The 17506-nt window shown below is 38.9% G+C and overlaps 1 protein-coding gene across 1 annotated transcript in view; it reads left to right on the plus strand.

Moving 5' to 3' along the window:
- CBL (Cbl proto-oncogene) overlaps nucleotides 1-17506 on the plus strand; it is a 45186-nt gene that overhangs the window by 4320 nt on the left and 23360 nt on the right. Inside the window, exon 2 of the mRNA XM_076358446.1 lies at nucleotides 3881-4128. Coding sequence (XP_076214561.1) covers nucleotides 3881-4128 — 248 coding nt within the window. The remainder of the gene's footprint in view (nucleotides 1-3880; nucleotides 4129-17506) is intronic.

Raw genomic sequence — 17506 nt, forward strand, 5'->3', positions numbered from 1 at the left:
AAATGGGGAAAGTAACGAACCAAGACGATGGGACGGGTAGCCAGGAAGCTGAGAGAGGGGGATTCAGGGGGTGTTGGAGGAAACAGCCTGCTAGTGTGGCAGCTGGTGAACCTGCCTTGAGGGGCCGCGATTTGTATAGCTTTGTCTCCTCTGTTAAGCAGCACTCTCTGCACTTCCTAACAAATACTGTGTATTGTTAAATGAGTGCATTTGCTTAGGTATCTCATTTTTCCTGAATGCTTCTTCCTTGCTTCTACTAACATGTACCTAATCCAACCACATAACCTGACTGCAGTATTTAAAAAAGCTCATGGTTCTTGCTGTGTTTCTCAGGTTATCTATACGTTGTGCCTGTGACAGCGCTCTGTATATAGTGTCACTGCTTTCCTACGCTAGTTACCCAGTTCCTTTATTTATGCAAGTCTAATGAAGCAGTGCTGAAGAGAAATATTTAAATCCAGAGATCAGTCAAGGCAAGCTGCAGAATCTTGAGTGGAAAGACTCAGTTTCAGGCCTAGAAAATCTATATGAGATTTTTTCCTTGAATGAGTAAATAACAGATTCTTTCTTCAAAACTGAGGGGGGGAAACTGTTTTTTGATTATCTTCTTCTCTTGAGTTTGGAAAATGAAAATCGGTGAAGTCAATTTTAGGGTTTTTTACAGGCCAACCTCTTAGAATCTTCGTGCTAAGCTTGAAATGCTTTATTGGTATTTCTAAAAACCCAGAAATGTCTCCGTAAAAGGCTTATTCCTGAGAGAACAAAGCATAAGCCAGGCAAACTTGGATGAGTTTGGATGGTAGTTTAAAAACATGGATTGCTTGTGTTTGTTGCCATCACACCTAATCAAAAATATTTGCTGCTTTTTGCTCAATTTCCTTCCACATTGCTGGTCCCTGTGGAAGGCAGGGTAGCTTGCTGAGGGGTGGCTGTTCCCAGGGCTGGGAGCATTCCTTTTGATGTTGTCACGATGCTGCAAGTGCACACGTAGAGAAACAAGCAAAATGCAACTGGTTTTGTTGCTGCTGTGTTATAAAATGACCAAGTTTGCTCAAGAGGCAGCAGTTCCTAGTTATGTAGCTCTGTTTAAATGCTTATCTTAGCTAATTTAGGTCTACTTGGTAAATAAAGCTCATTTGATAATAAAATCACAGCAGTTTGGCCTTTGTCAACTATTTGAGGTATCTTTGCAAGTCACTTCTTGGGAAACATTTTATAGAGGCTATGAGAATGAGTCGTTTGCAGAACTTCTTGCTTCTGCTGTGGGGAAATTTTTCTAGTTGATATTGAGGTTTGTTACATTACTGAAACACATTGGGTCTGCTTCTTCTATAGCTGGGTATTTTCAAGGGGTAACAGCCAAACTGTTTTCTATTACAGATGACTGAGAAGTGCATACTCTGACTGGTATGCTTGCTTAATGTGGCTTCCTCATAAGAGCTGACTTTTTATTGAGCTGTGTTTTTATTAAGGTTTTAAACCCACTGTGTAATAAACAATTTCTGTTGAAGAAAAGGTTTTGCTATCCATAGCACAATTCAGCTGTGTCTGAGGAGCATATTTAGATCCTATTCATGCTGCATAGTGAAACTAGTTTTATTCAGGGGACAAATGTGTTGACTCAATTCATTGATATGGTTCACTGTGCAATGTTCACAGGCTCCAAGGAAGCAACAGTTGAGGCATCAGAATCAATTGGATAAGTCAGTTGTCTGACCATCCGTCTCCTTAGCTAGACCACCTAATCCTTGGCAGCCTCTTCAAAATCGAGGGAAAATTTTGATAGTTTTCTCCATGTATTCTTGCAGAGGCTTTTTTAGGCATGTAATTCTTTTAATGGCAGTCAGATTCTTCTGTTTGAGTTTTGATACACTGGATGCCTTTCTCTTCACTGAAATTGAGTCTTTCTCAGTCAGCTCTTATTAGAGGCACTACTGTAAGTCAGATATAATTGGAGATGTCACTTAACTTGACAAGGTTGCTTTTTGCATAAACACTAAATGGCAAAGTTAAATGCTGAAGCGCTGTTTCAGTATAAATTACTTTGTTTACCATCAGCATTTAAGTGTTCAAGGGAAGTAGGTATTTAAGAACGTGTTGTAGGGAACTAGTCAATTCCTCTTGAAGGTTTCACAAGATTTTGTGGAAATGATGTACTGCAAAAGGATGTTAGTGTTCTTTTACCTTTTCCTATCCACTTCCCTTAAGCTTTGCATTCTGCAGCGCTACATTGTTTGATACCTGTAATACCCTTATGCCTGGCAGTGTCATTCACGTGCTTGGTATTAAGCAGTCAGATAACATTCATTGTAGTGGAGAACTTCAGGAAACTGTATCTACGTTTTGTACATTTTGATGTAAATCACAGAAGCTGTTAGCCAGCAAGACAGCAGTAAGACTATCCCAGCTGCTGGTTCTTAGCTTGTAAGCTTCATCTGATACTGGCCTCGCAACTCTAGAGTTTCAACCCTTTTTATAACTGAAAGTGCACCACTCATTTTTCAAATTGCCGTTTTGCCATTATCTCTCCCTATCATTCTCTCAGTCTAGATAATGGAAAATTTTGGCTATGGTGGATGGTGAAGTGGCTTCCTTTATCCTCCCCTATCACGTAAACTTATTACCATGAGCTTTTGGCACGTAAGCTCTACGTTCCTGTACATTAAAGACCTATATTAAGTTTAGCTTGCATCCCGATTTGTTTGTGTACAGGTATAACAGCTGTATTGCTTGTGAGTTCTGAACAGGAATATTCTACTTGTTACTTGTGCCTTAGCAACATAATGCAAAAGTGCGTGCCTAAAATTATTTTATCGATGATCCAATAAATTCACTGTAGATGGCAAAAATTTGGGTTGACAGATTCAGGTTCTTAACTTTGAGAATATGTGATCGCGCTGCTAAAAAAATAAATAGAGAACATGCAGCTTGGAAGGAAGAAAAGTGAGATGTTTAGTTGTATGCTGAGTGGAAGACAGGTTGAAGTCATCTAATAACACTTTAATCTAATTACTAGTATCACTGTGGATGTCTTGTTATTAAAAAAAAAATTCAAACCCACAGAAATTACTGTGAAGAATCTAGTTTTGCTACAAGATTCATCTAACGGAAGGTAGAAGCAAAATTGATGCATAACTGGGGACACAAGTTCTTGCGAGCTAAACTTTTACCCAGATTTCTCTTACCGTATCTATTATGCTACAGCTTATTTCTCATTCTTGCACAGAAAAATTCCTTTGCATTCATTCTTTCTTGATGGTCATCATTATCCATAAAAGCTATTGTTCCTCTTAATCCTTGTATGTATTCAAGGATGAAGAAAAGGAGATTCTTCTAGCACTGCCTTCAAAACACTTTCAGCCTGGGAACGCTTACTGGCATCAGTGACATCTGTAGCAGTGGAACTTCCTCTGTGGGCTTATTTGTCCTGGATATATGGGTCAGTGTGAAAAGTCACTTTTGCAGCCAAAATCAGGGCAGCTAGACAGGTAAAGTTCTGCCTATGGGCATGTTCAGAGTCTGAAACGTGGCAGGTAGTACTAGACACCTATGTGGTAAGTTACATCCTTGCCATTTACAAACTCCATATTGAATTTTCTTGAATTTTGTTTTTGAAAATGCACTTGGGGTGAAGCGCAGCCTCATGAAATATAATCATATGTATGTTGGGAGTTTCGTCAGTCCACATGCACTTCAGTCCATAAACTCGATTCTTCTACGGTGGCTGGGCTCCCTATCTGGACTTGAGCAACAAATGCGGTTTGTTGAGGGTGAATCTCAGTGTGGTGTGTTTATAAGGAACGCTGAATTGTGTTTAAGTAACTGATCACTACTTGCTATTTTTAGGTTTTCAAAATGGTATTTTCTGCATTAACCGTAGGTGGTGCGTTTGTGTCAGAACCCAAAACTGGCATTGAAGAACAGCCCACCCTATATCCTAGATCTGCTACCTGATACCTACCAGCATCTACGAACCATCCTATCACGCTATGAGGGGAAGATGGAGACCCTAGGAGAAAACGAGTATTTCCGCGTGTTCATGGAGAACTTGATGAAGAAAACGAAGCAGACCATCAGCCTTTTCAAGGAAGGGAAAGAGCGGATGTATGAGGAGAACTCTCAGCCTAGGTAACGGGGAGAAATGTTTTCAAATACTTGTGATATAAATTTGCTTTAATGAACAAGAGCTTGAACAAATGTCTGCTGGTTGATATGTTGTCTGTACATGAAAACACACTTTGAAGAGATGTAAGTCTAAGTGTAGAGTTTTAAATAAACTGTACTTGGGTATATTGAAATCTGAGAGCAGAGTTCAGAGCCTGTATAGCCTTAGTTGTTGTGTAGTTCAATATGCTAGGTTAATATAAACAATTAAGTCTGCTGTGAAAAGGTTTTGCAGTCCTTTGCATTCTCACATAGAGAACGCCTTGTGAGAGAGGATGATAAGGTACAGAATGACATTTCTGGCAATTTTAGGAAACAGTAGAATATTTTATGTTACATAGCAAAACAGTCATCCAGACTAAAACTTGTTGTAATTGGTCTTTAGGCTTTACAGAACTTTTCCTTTTTCTGGAAACAGAAACTGTCCAATATTGCTGGAGGTGTGGGGAAGTAACCTTGTTTTATGGGTATAAAACATCTTACTAAAACACCATAACTTTCATACCTTGGAAACTTCATCTTTAAGGTAGATCAGGGTGCCACACTTGTGAGCTCTTCTTTCATTTTGTTCAGAAGGTATAGCTGAGATCAAGGGACATCTTCAAGGTGAACAGCACTTACTAAAAAAGATAGGTGGAGGTAGAAACTGCAATTGTATCTGAATATAAAGGTCTCTTGAACAAAATAGCATGAATTTGATGAGCACTGTACTGTACCTGAAAAGGTGCTGCTTTCCTTCATCCAGCTTTAAGGAAAGGAGAGCCAAGGTGATTTAAAAGTAGAATAAAGCTCTGGAAAAGGTTAATCTTTCATATTTGTCTAACTGTTGGCAGCAGGTCTAACGGACAGAGATATACAAAGCATACATTTGTAACTTTATACTCATTTCAGGATTTTGGAGTAGGTGCTGAATTAAAAAAAAAACCAACAAACAAACCAATGGAAAAAAGTAAAAACCACCCAGTAGCTGAACATAATTGCTCTGGGGAGAATATGCGGTTAACACCCTGGCAACTACTTGCTTGCATTACTTGGGGGGCAGGGGTGCGTGAAGTGCTGGCACGTGTTTCTGGTATAATGTTGAACTCTATGTAGCATATTCTATAATACTGAACTCCAGCAAAAGACTGTGACAGTGGCTCCAGAAGGCATTGTTAGTGCTGTTTTATTTTTCACCAACAGTGTTGAAGAATGAATTAAGAAATGGAAGTTTCTTTCCGGATTGTTGTTTAGTATCTTTTTTTTTTGTGAGGTGATAAGACTTACTCTTAGAGTTTGTTTGAGACAGGGTTTGGGGAGTGTAAATATGGTATCTTCATGTGGTACACTTCCTTCTTTTACAAGTCCTTAGTTATCTGTATGAGGCCTTCAGGAATTAGGTTCAATGTAATGTGTGAACTCAAAAGTTAGATGTAATATTATCCACTTGTTGTCTGTGTGTGTGTGTCCTGGCCTTGGGAGAATGTGGTTAGTATAGGCACAATTGGCTCGTTGCAGGTGAGAAGTGGGTTTTGGGAGATGCTGCTAGCTGGAATTTTCAAAAAGTGTTATAGAAGATAATGGATATAACAAATATGGGGAGAAAAGAGTTCATTAGTCTGGTATGTTTTGCAGATGAGGTGATATTTAATAGAAAATTACCTTTTCCTTTTTTTTTAGCCTTCACTCAGGTCAAAATGAGCCACAGTTTATAAAGCTCCTTTTATTGTGAATAAATTGATTAAACTGATTAAAATTAATCTCTGGGTCTTCTGCTAGAACTGGTCATTTTCTTGTATCATCCTTTGAGATATTAACAACTTGGATTATAATTCAAGACTGTGATTTTTACAGTGCAGGGGGTTGCTCTTAAAATATTTTAAGTAGCACTTATCTTGAAAATGGTTTTGTGTGTTGCTCCCATGTAATAGAATGGATGTTATTTTCTAGAACACTTACTGTTGCCTCCAGAAGTAGGCTAAAAGGGTATATGAAACCCTTCAGAATTTACCTGTGGTATTTGTTCTGGTTAACTGTGTGTGTACTGTGATCTGTCCATCATAAATATGGATGAGTAAATGATAGATAGCTATGTCAATCATAAGTCCAACATCTCATGTCCAGTCCCTTGTTTTTTTTCGGAGAGAAACAAAGAGAAATAATTCCAAAGAGTTAATCATCCTAGTCAGTTTGTAGGCAAACGAATTGACAAAAGGGGGCGGGGGAAATCCAAACCGATAGACGTGAACTTCAGAAACAGGATTCCAATAGACGCTTGCTTTCTCACAGAGGTTATGGGCATCTTTGGGGAATTGCTAATTGTACCATTTATGAATAAACAGCTTACCAGGGAATCAACTGTGGTGAGACTTGTAAACATAAGCGTAAAAGCAGAATCACATGCTGGCTGGTCTCATTACATCTTCCTTTGCTTTTCACTCAGCTCAGGAAGCAGCAGTTACTGTTTTGTCATAAAGGGGAAATTTCAGACACCCTTTTCCTGGTGCTGGTAATGAGTACGGTAACTTTCTCAATTATCTAATTTGTCATAGAAAAGAAAGAGGTTAGAGTAATCAGTGCATATGATTCGTATACCGGTTCAAGAGATACCTGCACAAAGAATGGCACTTTTGGTTCAGCTAGGGATTCTGTTAAATGCTGTGTTTCCAGCGTCAGACTTTGTGGTTGTGTGAGCTTTTGGAACCTGATCACTTTAAGTGCTATTTGTTTCATCTGAAATTTAGTTAAATGAATTTTTGCTATAAATGCACCTTTAGATTTAAAATGTATATAATAATTTAAGGTGAATAAACTTAAGAGATTTTCTCACTGTGTTAGGAGTTGAAGAAAAATATTAATTTTTTCTTTTGTAAGAATTAATGAATTCAAATACTCAAACTGGGGGGGGAGCTTTCTGGAAGGTTGTCAGCAGCCTGTAAACCAAACAAATATAACCTGAACCTGGTATTCACTGGAAATGTACTCATGGCAGTGTATGTATATGTACATATAAAAAAAATCGGATTCGCTCTTGATCTCATGCAAATTTGCAGCTAATGTTAGTCTGCAGTGTTTTGAAAATATGCCTTTAAAAATCTAATCTGGTGTACTGAATAATCGTTTTGTCTTGACTTTTTCTGACTTTTTTTTTTCCTGTTGTCCTTGAAGCTTCTTTCTTCCTGTCTTCCAGATTTAGCATTCATTTTGTTTCCTGTTGTGTATGCTCTTATTTTCCTCCCCCAAATGTCTCTTGATGTGGAGCAAATGCACTATTTTGACATTTGCATAACTAGCGTGAAAGCTATGCAGGTGTTTGCTGCTAGCAAACAGACCAGTAATTAGAAATGACTGAAGGCTCTCTTAGATTGTTGGATGAGAATTGTCTTGATCACTTTGAGCATCAACCTTCTATTTTTATTATTTCTGTTATTATTATTTTATTATTCTGTTATTATTATTCTATAATAAATAATAATTTATTATTATTTTTATTATTTCTGAATTGCTCTTTGTGTATTTCCTCTCAAACTTTTTAGACATTCTCCAGTGTGTTCCTCCAAGGTGGACTAAGGCAGAATTGGAGCACAGCTGCGGAGAGCACCGTGTCTTGTAGCTGCTTGTGCTGCTTTGAGAGTTCATAATAGCTGCAAGATGTGTGTCGTCTAGTGTTGAGTGGTTTGGTACACTGTTGTGTATGTGTTTAGAGTAGACCGTGTGGGAGTGCAATAGGGATGCTATTTGGTGTTTGCTGTAAGGCAGGCAGTTTAAAATCCAGTACTACAAAATAAGATTGCAGTTGCGTATTGAACGTTCAGAGGTGTGTTTGTAAAGAGAACACACATCCTGATGTATTCTTTGCCTTTCAAACTACAGTAGAGGAGCAGAGGTGCTGAGAACAGGGTTAGAAAAGGCCTGTGTTAACACTCGCTGTGTTTACGGATGTGGGTGAATGTTTGTTTCTTCAGTTTTAAACTAGCTACAGTCACAGAGCTGTTAAAAGTGAATGCAGCTCTCCTCCTATGTCATACCTTAACCGTCAGCGTGCTGAAAGCATCCTCCTGTTGTGGCTAACACCACAGTTAGCGTCATGTCCAATGCTATGAATGCTCAGTGGCTTCCTTTCTTAGGACTGTAACGGCTGTTTTGTCTCTGTAACACTGTGGTTTTGATGTATAGTCGTTCAGATGAAGTTGTTACCCTCTTGCATAAACTCATACTGCGATTTTTGTGAAGAGAACTCACTTATTTTATTAGGAGAGCTTTAAAGATGCTACTTAAATTCTGCTTTAGTTCACTTCCATATCTGTTTAAAAATTAATGCTGTTGAGGGTGCTTTTGAAGCTATGTATGCACTTCCTGACTAATAAGTACATGCAGTAACATTTAGTTACTGTTTAAAGACTGAGTTTTAGCAAGTAGATCGGATTCAACTTGGTGACTTCTTCGTAGGTGTAGTTTTTTTAGTGGAGATAACTATATTGCTCCTCTTGAGTTTTGACAGCTTAGGAAGCTTATTTGGGTTGTCCCTGTTAATAGGTAGGTTGGTCTCTTAAAACAAACTGTATATTTGGGGATCTGGTAAAATTAAATGGTAACATCTGCAGGCTTTGATATTGGAATCATAGTATTTCAAGAGCTAATAATTCTGGATATTTTGTCATATGCTTGCAGTAAGCTAAAAGTAAGTCATTCAATAATTGGTTGGCTGTGCTGCAGTAATTAGCAGGTATTCTTGAGGCTATACACACTTCCAAAGCTGTTGGTTCCTATGCTTTATAGATCCACAATGCTTTCTAATGCAAAAGGCATTTTAAGACTTGTCACTTGAAGTTTTAAAAACAAAAGAAAACCACTCAAAGGTGAAGTTTGTAGCCTGTATAGCTGAAACAGTGCAATAAAAGAAATTCTGTAGAGGGTACTTAGCAGGTCTATATGCAAAGGAGAAAGGTACACCTGTTTAGCACTGAGTAGCTTGCTGTGCTGCCTACGGTGGTAAATATGTGACTTCTCTGATGCTGTAAATATTGTGAATTTCTTGAGTTTACTTTTTAACTAGTGGTAACAAAAACTGGTTAAACATACATAATTTTTTCCTGCAATGTGATGGTTCCATTGATTGATAGTGCCATGAAGGCTAATGCCACAACTACTCTGAACATGCTGAACTTGCCTAAGCTCTTGATTACAGTTTAATTTAGAGGCTCAGTGGTTATGTTGGAATATTTTTTTTGTTTCTATTGCAGAAAGCTTTTACTTCTCCAGACCTTACTTGCACAGAGGAGCTGTCATTCGTCAGCTTTCCCCACTACATAAATTACTCATTGCAGCAGCTTTTTTGCAGTTGTGTAAATAGATTATACTTCACATGGCAAGACAGAGAAATAGCTTGCTGATCAGTAGGCAGGGATAGGAATTGTCTGTTACTTGGGAAAGGATGAATTAGGCTGAAGAGTCCGTTTTTCACCAATGAATCAAATTTACTGCTTATGTTAAAACAGTCTATTATGAGGGAAAATTCAGGAAATTTATTTTCTAAATAAAATCAGACCACTGCAAATGTTTCCATGCGAGAATGCAGTTATGTAGGCTGGAGGGTGGGGGTTAGGTGAAAGGCTGAGGAGAAGTGATTACGCAGGATGTGGATTGGATGTTTAGAAAATAGCACAAGTTATTCTGGTTCAGCTTGCGTACTTTGGAAAACAAACTGTTAACAAAACTAACATATCTGTAGAGGAGAAAATGGGGTTAGGCAGGGAATATCCATGTAACATGGAGTTACAAAAAAGGTTTGGGAAGCTAGTCAGAAAGACAACAGTTAAATATGGACAATAGCCTTATGGGATGCTGGCTCAGCAGGATTTCATATTCTTCTCTAGCTCCAATGTGAAGACTTACTAATTTATACAGGAAAAAGCTACCAATATTTAATGTATACTGGAAATGACCATGCATATCTCTAAAGGGGAAGGAAATGCATGAAGAATGACTTGGAAAAAAAAAATTGGATTTTAAAGAGGAAGAAGTTGAAAAACACTTGTGCTAAGCCATGAACGAGAAAAGCCCTCTGAGGGGAGGGGGGGGTTAGTGCTCTAATCTCGTATTTTAGAGTGCTTGCACACACTCCTGTCCAGTGAAAAAGAGAGAGTATAAAATATGGCACTCAAATGGTGCATGGTGTGTGCGAGTCCTCCTTCTGTCACTTCCTTCTAATACAGCTAAAACTTTTTTTAACAAAACCCACTAGTGTGAAGTCTACATCTGCATTTAAATTAGAACATCTTAAAGAACAGGCTCCAAAGCTGACCACAAGAAAGGTTTCCTTGCCAGACTCCAGCATATGAACACTATCTAACTGCTTATTACCCAAGAAGAAATTCATTATCATTTAAATGTTGTTGGAGAGAGGAATGTGAATTATTTCTTTTTAATTTGGCTTTAAATTGCTAGTTTAGGTGATAGTTGTGGAACTTAAGTAACACTTAGCATAATTGGCATAAGATTGCACTTATTTTACTTTTCTTTCCCTCAAAAATTGGAGCACTGTCTTGAAAATCAATTTATGGGCAAATGTAATCTTTCAGATTATTGCATAATAAGGAAGTAAGATTTTTATTCTTCTTTGCTCTAAGAGCCTATAAAATTGTAGAGTTTTATGGAAGACTAACTCTGTGGACTTGATGTTGTGGATGGAAGTGCTATTTTGTTTGTAGTAATTATCATTTAAAGTGTGGATAGATTTCTTGATGCTGGCAAAAATGTGTTACTGCTACTTTGCAACTGTACCATGTTTCTTGGGTGCTTGGCTTGTGTATTAAGGGCCAAGATGCCATGTTTTGGATTTCCGTTGATTTGAAGAAGTCTGCAGTCATGGCCCTTTCAGCCAGAAAATGGATTGTGTTTTGGTGCATGAAAGTTTTTCTGAACTATAAGATAGTGTTGGAAAAAAAAACTCGGCTTGCTAGAAGGTACTGAACAAGATTAGGCCAGCTGCTTCCCAACAGTTTGAAGCAATACCTTCTGTGGTGGTAGTTTGTGAACTTGCTGGCTTTGCCCTGTTTCCATCCCTGGAAGGTGGACCAGATGGCACTCAATTATGTGCCACCCACAGCTGGCTCAGGTAATGCGACTTCCTGACTGCTACCCACCTGTAGAAAGGACTGTAAAATTATTGTAGAGGATAAGTTGGTCATGGTAAGTGAGTATGGTGTGAGGGGAAAAATGGAGATCTGTTACCAAATTACTCAGCAGGACAGCTACAGGCTGGGCAAGTACTGCCATTAGCTGCAATCCTGGAGTCTGAAGCTTGAAAAGCAAACATATGCCAGAGTTGTATGTTGTACTGGAGTATGTATGTTGCAAAATATCTTGGGTTTAGTATTTTGACAGGATGCGAGTGGATGAAGCGATAGAACTTACAGATCCTTCTGCCGAGATATCCCCCAGTGGCGTCATATACCCAAGATATTAGTTTTGAGGCGGATGAAGATCAAGCGTGAAATATGGAGTCTTCCTTGATTTGGAAACAGGGCTTTTGTGCTTTGTTTTTCCCTTTAACTGTAGCAAGTAGCCTCTGAAATATAAATTTTGACTCCAATGCAGAGAGCCAGAATGTAAGTATAATGAGTAGTGTTGTTATGAGCAGTAAGTTTTGCTGTGTAGTCCCTTGAATCTGGTAAAAGAATTAATGTTACCTAGGTGAGAGGTTATCCTTTATCTTGTCAATCCTCTGAATTTACGTTGAGCTCTTTAAAGACCATTAATCATATCAAATGAATTATTCTCTTTACAGTGCTTTCTATAATATTTAAATCCAGAAAAATAAGTGGATTTTTACCCTCTTAACATTGAAAGAAATCTAACCTGTTAAAAATATAACACTGGCATTTGTGCCTAGAATAATAAGTCCAGATCCTTCAAAGGTCAGTAGGTTGGTGCTTCTGGTCAGCACACTGGACTGTGTTGTCCTTTCTGCTTCAGATCAGTCACATCCATTTGCATAACGATACGAGTATGCCAAAGTTTTCTGGTCATTTGTGGCCTGCAGTATATTTTGCATGACACTTTAAACTGGTTGGCATGCTCTACTCACAGAACTCAAGGTATTTAAATGTGTGTGTGTATATATATATGTTAGTTGAAAAGTGCCAGGATTCAGAAGACTGTAAGGAAGCATGTATGTTTTGTGTAATGTTTCTGTCCTCTAATATCTAAAGCACTGATAAAGGAATTAGCCTATAGAATTTCTTGCTCCTTTAAAGCTACAGTTGGTGCCATTTAAAAAAAATTAGAATGGAAAGAAATACTGCATGCAGAGAATGCCTTTCACTAGTTAACTATTGCATTTTTGGACGTAGACATAATTAATTGGTAAAAAAGGGGGACGGAGTAGAGGGGAAGCTTCACAGCAGTCACAACTTGTACACAGATTTGTTGCAGATATTAAATAGAGTAAGAGTCTAATGTAGTGGTTGCAGTCGTTTCTGATTTGGCTTTGTGGGGGACAGCTCAGGTGCAATGTCTTACGAATGTGGCAGTTCAGCTTCCAGATGCAGTTAGATGTGTGTTCTGTGCGGGAGCTGACATCCTTAGCCAGGCACGCTGGCACCTGCGGCATCCCCCAATGCAGACCAGCTCCTCCACAGAGGAGGTGACAGTGCTACCCTGCATTCAGGTTATTCAAGCCTGCTGTTGAGACTATTTAATGGAACTGGGACTGCACCAAGAATGGACAGAAATATCTAGTCCTGTGGTTTATGTGTTCCTGTTCCCATTTTGCTGTTACAGTAAGTGAAGTCTTGAAGTTGCAGCATTAACTAGCTGGTTTTATAGCTCTACAAAGAATGAAACAGTGAAGCCTGTAGTTCTTTAAATGGAAAAGTATGTTTGGAGCCGAACCTCGTATTAACAAGAGGTGATAAACATGTTATGTGTTTGTTTCCTTTTTACCAAAGGGTGCCGGGATGATCAATGTAGCATTAGCTGATGCTGTAAAATTCTATAGTACAAGCAATTAATTTGCTGATTCTAAAATGTCTGGTTTGCTGTAAGTCTGCTATATTAGTTGTCCTGTGGAAGTACTGTAAATGTTAGAGCAGTGGCCCAGCATAACTTTGTAAGGTGACTTCTGTTGAGCCAGTAATAGTTAAATGGAATTTCGTTCACTTCCTGTGTTGCAAGTTTTGTTGAAAGTAGTTCCGCTGTTTCTATTTTTGAAACTGATTACTGTGTGTAGAGGACTCTGAAGCTGTCTCAGTTATAAAGGACGTCTTGGGATCACCTCAAACATTTCCACTTACTGCTTATGTGCATAGGCTGGAGTTTTATGTTAACATGAAGAGCATGCAGAAAACTTCTTGCTGGTGTGGTAGTAGGATGTAAGATACAGTTCTTTCTGGAACCAGGCACAGCCACCTATCTGCTGAAATTGGGTCTAACTGCTCATGTCTGGTGCGTAGGCTGTAACATCTGAAAAGCATGTGTTATATGATAACCTCACACCTTTGTGGTTTCTGAAAGGTGCATTTTACTTGTTGGAGACTCGTTAAAAGAGCTGGGGTTTTTTTAGCTCTTAAATCTTCAAAATATCCAATTGTAAGAAGTAAAGTAGTTGCAGGAAAAAATAATGTTTGGCTGTTCGCAGGATGCAAGAACTGTGTTTTGGTTTGGTTTTGGTTTTTTCTTAAGTACCGGAGCTTGCATTTACCTGTAGTGGATGCTGACCCTGTCACCTAAACATCATCTGGTGGTGCGTAATTCCAAAGTAACTCCACAAGTGAGAGGGTAGGAAACTTGTATTTCCTTAGTTATAATTTCTTGCATTAGTACTTAGTAAGTGGATAGTATTCTGCAATAATGAGCGTGTGATAAGGAATTAGAAATTCCCCCAGTTGTAATTCTAGCTTCCAGCACTTTTTCTTTCTGTCCTTCAGCTGCCTCACCTGTAAAATGAGGTAAAAAACTTTCTCTTTTTTGCCTCAGAAAATTTAATATGATCTTATATTCAGAAGACTGTCAAAGTCCTGAAGGAAGTCTTATCCAAGAGTTGTTGAGGTGTGATTTACAGAAAAGCAAGCATTAATTGCTCAACTAGTGAAATAATTATGGTGTGCTTGCAGCTCTGCATGTCATAAACTTACATGGAGAACCACTGGAGGCATAAGACTGCGATACCACAGAAGCCATTTTGGACTGTGAGTTGTTTTAAAAAAACAACAAAACAGAAAAACCAAGTTTTCAGTAGTAGCAGTGAATGATAGTACAACGATTAGAGTGCATTTTCCCTCAGTTTAACTGGGCAATCGTCTCATTTCTAAGCCACCAATTGTAACTCTTTCACCAAATAAACGTAGAATTTCTGAAGAAACTAAGTGGTGCATCTGAGTTGTCCTGGGTGAACGTGTTAATTCTGCAATTCTGTGAGGACAGAAGCAATTGGAAACCACATGATCTGTTATAGGAGCCTCTGACTTTCAGTCAATGAGTTTAGTGCTAAGGTGTCAGACACTCCCACATTCTCTGTAATGGTTTTTCTTTTAATTTTCCATTAGAATAAATTGGTATACTTTTTAAAGAGTGCTCTGTGGTCATTCCTCCAGTGTACTGAGATTACATTCTTGTTGTGAGCTGCATTTTTGGGTTATGCCTCTTTAAACAGCTAAATTGACCTGTAGAGAGAGCCTTCTCTTGAGTTTTGAATAGGATGGTTTTACAGTAACTTAGGTCCTCTGATTTGGATTCTTTTTACCCTCTTGAATCTTCATTGTTGATATGTAATTTTAGCCAGTTTGGCGCTGACTTTATGAAACAGAGCATTTTCTCAGAAGTATGTTGTGATGAAGTCAGTTGAGTCACGTTCAGCTTAATTTTGTTTTGGGGCCGAGGTGGAGGTGTGGCTGTGTTTGTCTTAGCTTCCTGTGAAGAATCTTTGTTAAACGCAGCCTATTCTTAGAGAGGCTGAACATTATTTGTGAAAACTCAGTGTTCACGAGTGTAACTGAAGTCAGTGGGAGTGCAAGTACAAAAATCCCTTTCAAGGTTCAGTCATAAATAAGAAATATACACAATAACTTCAGAGAATTGAAGCATTTTGTAGTTGGTTGTCTTGTGTTACAGCTCTTAATTCCTCCGTACAGTGGTGTTTGTAGCATGCTTTCAACAGAATGAGCTTTACAGACGTGACACTATGTGGATGTCAAATTGTAGCATGTGAGCACAATATTGTGACTAAATCATCCAGTGGAGCAGTCTCTTTGCTATGTGTGAGGAACAAAATTATACTGTGTCAGTTGGTTAGCTGTGAAGTAGTTGAGAAATATTGGAAGAAAATGAAAAAATTCTGGCTGGCAGTGGCAGAAATGGTAGTACTATCTTAACATTGCCTTGAGGTAAGAAAGGCATTTTAGTCATGAAGTGCATTAGGTGCTGTATGACTTTGTAACTTGAATTAATTTAACTAATTGTATCGACGTAACTGAAAGAGGCAACGCTCTGATTAAAACAGTCCTCTGCTGTTAATGGTTTTGAGCCCATACGGTGGAAAAACATTTTTGTCCAGCAAACAGGAAACTGGAAAAGAAAAATCTGCCCTAGGTCTGGGGGAGGCAGCAGCACCAGAAAACCCAGCTGGGGCCCGGCCTGCGGAGGGGCCGCAGCAAAGAACTGCGGTGCAAATGGAAGTGCCTGCTTGACCTTTTGACTTCCGCTAAGATGCGCGGAGCAAAACCAGTCATGAAGCAGGAAGGAAGCAGCACAACCACAGTGGAGGGGGCACGGAGGAGGGAGGACGAAGGAAGATGCCTGTTCAGCCTGCAGAGCCGCCGGCAGGCCTGGCCTGGCCTTGGGGAGCCAGCTGATTAATAAGCACTGGGTAATTGAAGAAACAGTCCTTGCTTCATGCTGGTTTTTGTTCCCCAAAATGGTTGCTTGAGTCCTGCACCTTTAGAGCCCTGTCAGTGTCAAGGTAGTGCAATTTTACAGGCTAGTGTAACTGCAGCTAAACAGGCTCTGGTGATGTTTCTGGGTTGTTAAAGAAACGGTTCTCTGTTAACACTGTGTGTATGGAAGGAATAATGCCTCCATGCTAGAACTGGAGATGTTTCTTAGTAAAATATTTGGTTACTGTATAGAGTGGAAAAATATTTGGCTTTCTAAGCTTTCACTTTTTCCATATGTGGTTGATTCACTGTCTAACAATAATAAGCTGAATACTGTGCATGTATGTGTGAAAGCACTCTCAGGAACATGAAATCCTACCTAAACTGTAGCTCTTGCTCTGTCTCTGGACCTAACTACTGAACAGAAACATGCTGTAGTTTTTCATTTGAGGTTGGTACAGGTGTTGCCTTCAGCTCAGTTGCAAACTGATGTGGCTTGCGGTCCCTGGGTAATGTTTTCAAAAGTGCTTATATGACAGGTGTTTAAATTCTACTGACTGTCAATGGGATTTAGGTGCCTAAGTCAGTGATTCCCAAACTGTGGTTGGCATACCTCTGGTGCAACTCTTGATAACAGTATTTGTGTTTAGCTACAAGTTTGAAAGAGGGCCATCCTAGTCTATAAGAAACATGGAAGGTTGCTGGAGGTCTGTGGCCAAAAATGTTTGGGAATCTCTGGTCTAAGTCACTTAAGTGTTCTTTGAAAATATTACCCTTTTTCTGGGAGAACTCTTGCTTCTGTTTAGTTGAAGCAATGGTGATGAGGACAGTTGCTGATGTTACTAAAAATAAAATACAGTCATAATCACTACACTTTGATATGCCAATAAAAAATGTTCACTGTAATTGCAAGCATTTATTTGGTCTGTATTAATTTACAAATGTGTAACTTGGCTTGTTCAAATAAAGGAGTGTACTCCTGAAAGAAAATGTTTGTCCTTTTAGCACAGGACTGGTAACTAGTTGCTGTATGTAGAAGCTAGTTACTAGCATAAAATGTTCTGCAGTTTGCTGCTCTTTATGTTCACTTCCTGTGTTTCCTGTTATTTACCTAAGATGCAGCTGAATGTTTGTAAAAAATGATGATAACCCTAAGAATTGAAAATGTTCAGGTATTAGAAACTTTTTTGGAAACAGAGTCCCTCAATATGTGCTTGTGTGTGTAAAATCATTTGTTTATCCATCCTTAACCCTGCAGAAGTTTTTCCTTCTCTCGCTGAAATGATGTGCTCAGCTGAGTGCAAGCGCTTCCTGAAACTCAGCTAAGGGAGAAGGCTCTTAGGCAGAAGCCGTAAGCAACTGGACACAGGAATATACCTTGTCTTCTTGCAGTATTAACTGTTGCTTTGTTTAAACCGTGCACTTGTTCACTTAGCTTCTTGTTTGAGGGTCAGAAATGCATGAGTGTGCTTGCCTGGTCATACCCAAAT

This window comes from Aptenodytes patagonicus, chromosome 23 (genome assembly GCF_965638725.1).
Source record: "Aptenodytes patagonicus chromosome 23, bAptPat1.pri.cur, whole genome shotgun sequence".
In the NCBI taxonomy this organism is placed as follows: domain Eukaryota; kingdom Metazoa; phylum Chordata; class Aves; order Sphenisciformes; family Spheniscidae; genus Aptenodytes; species Aptenodytes patagonicus.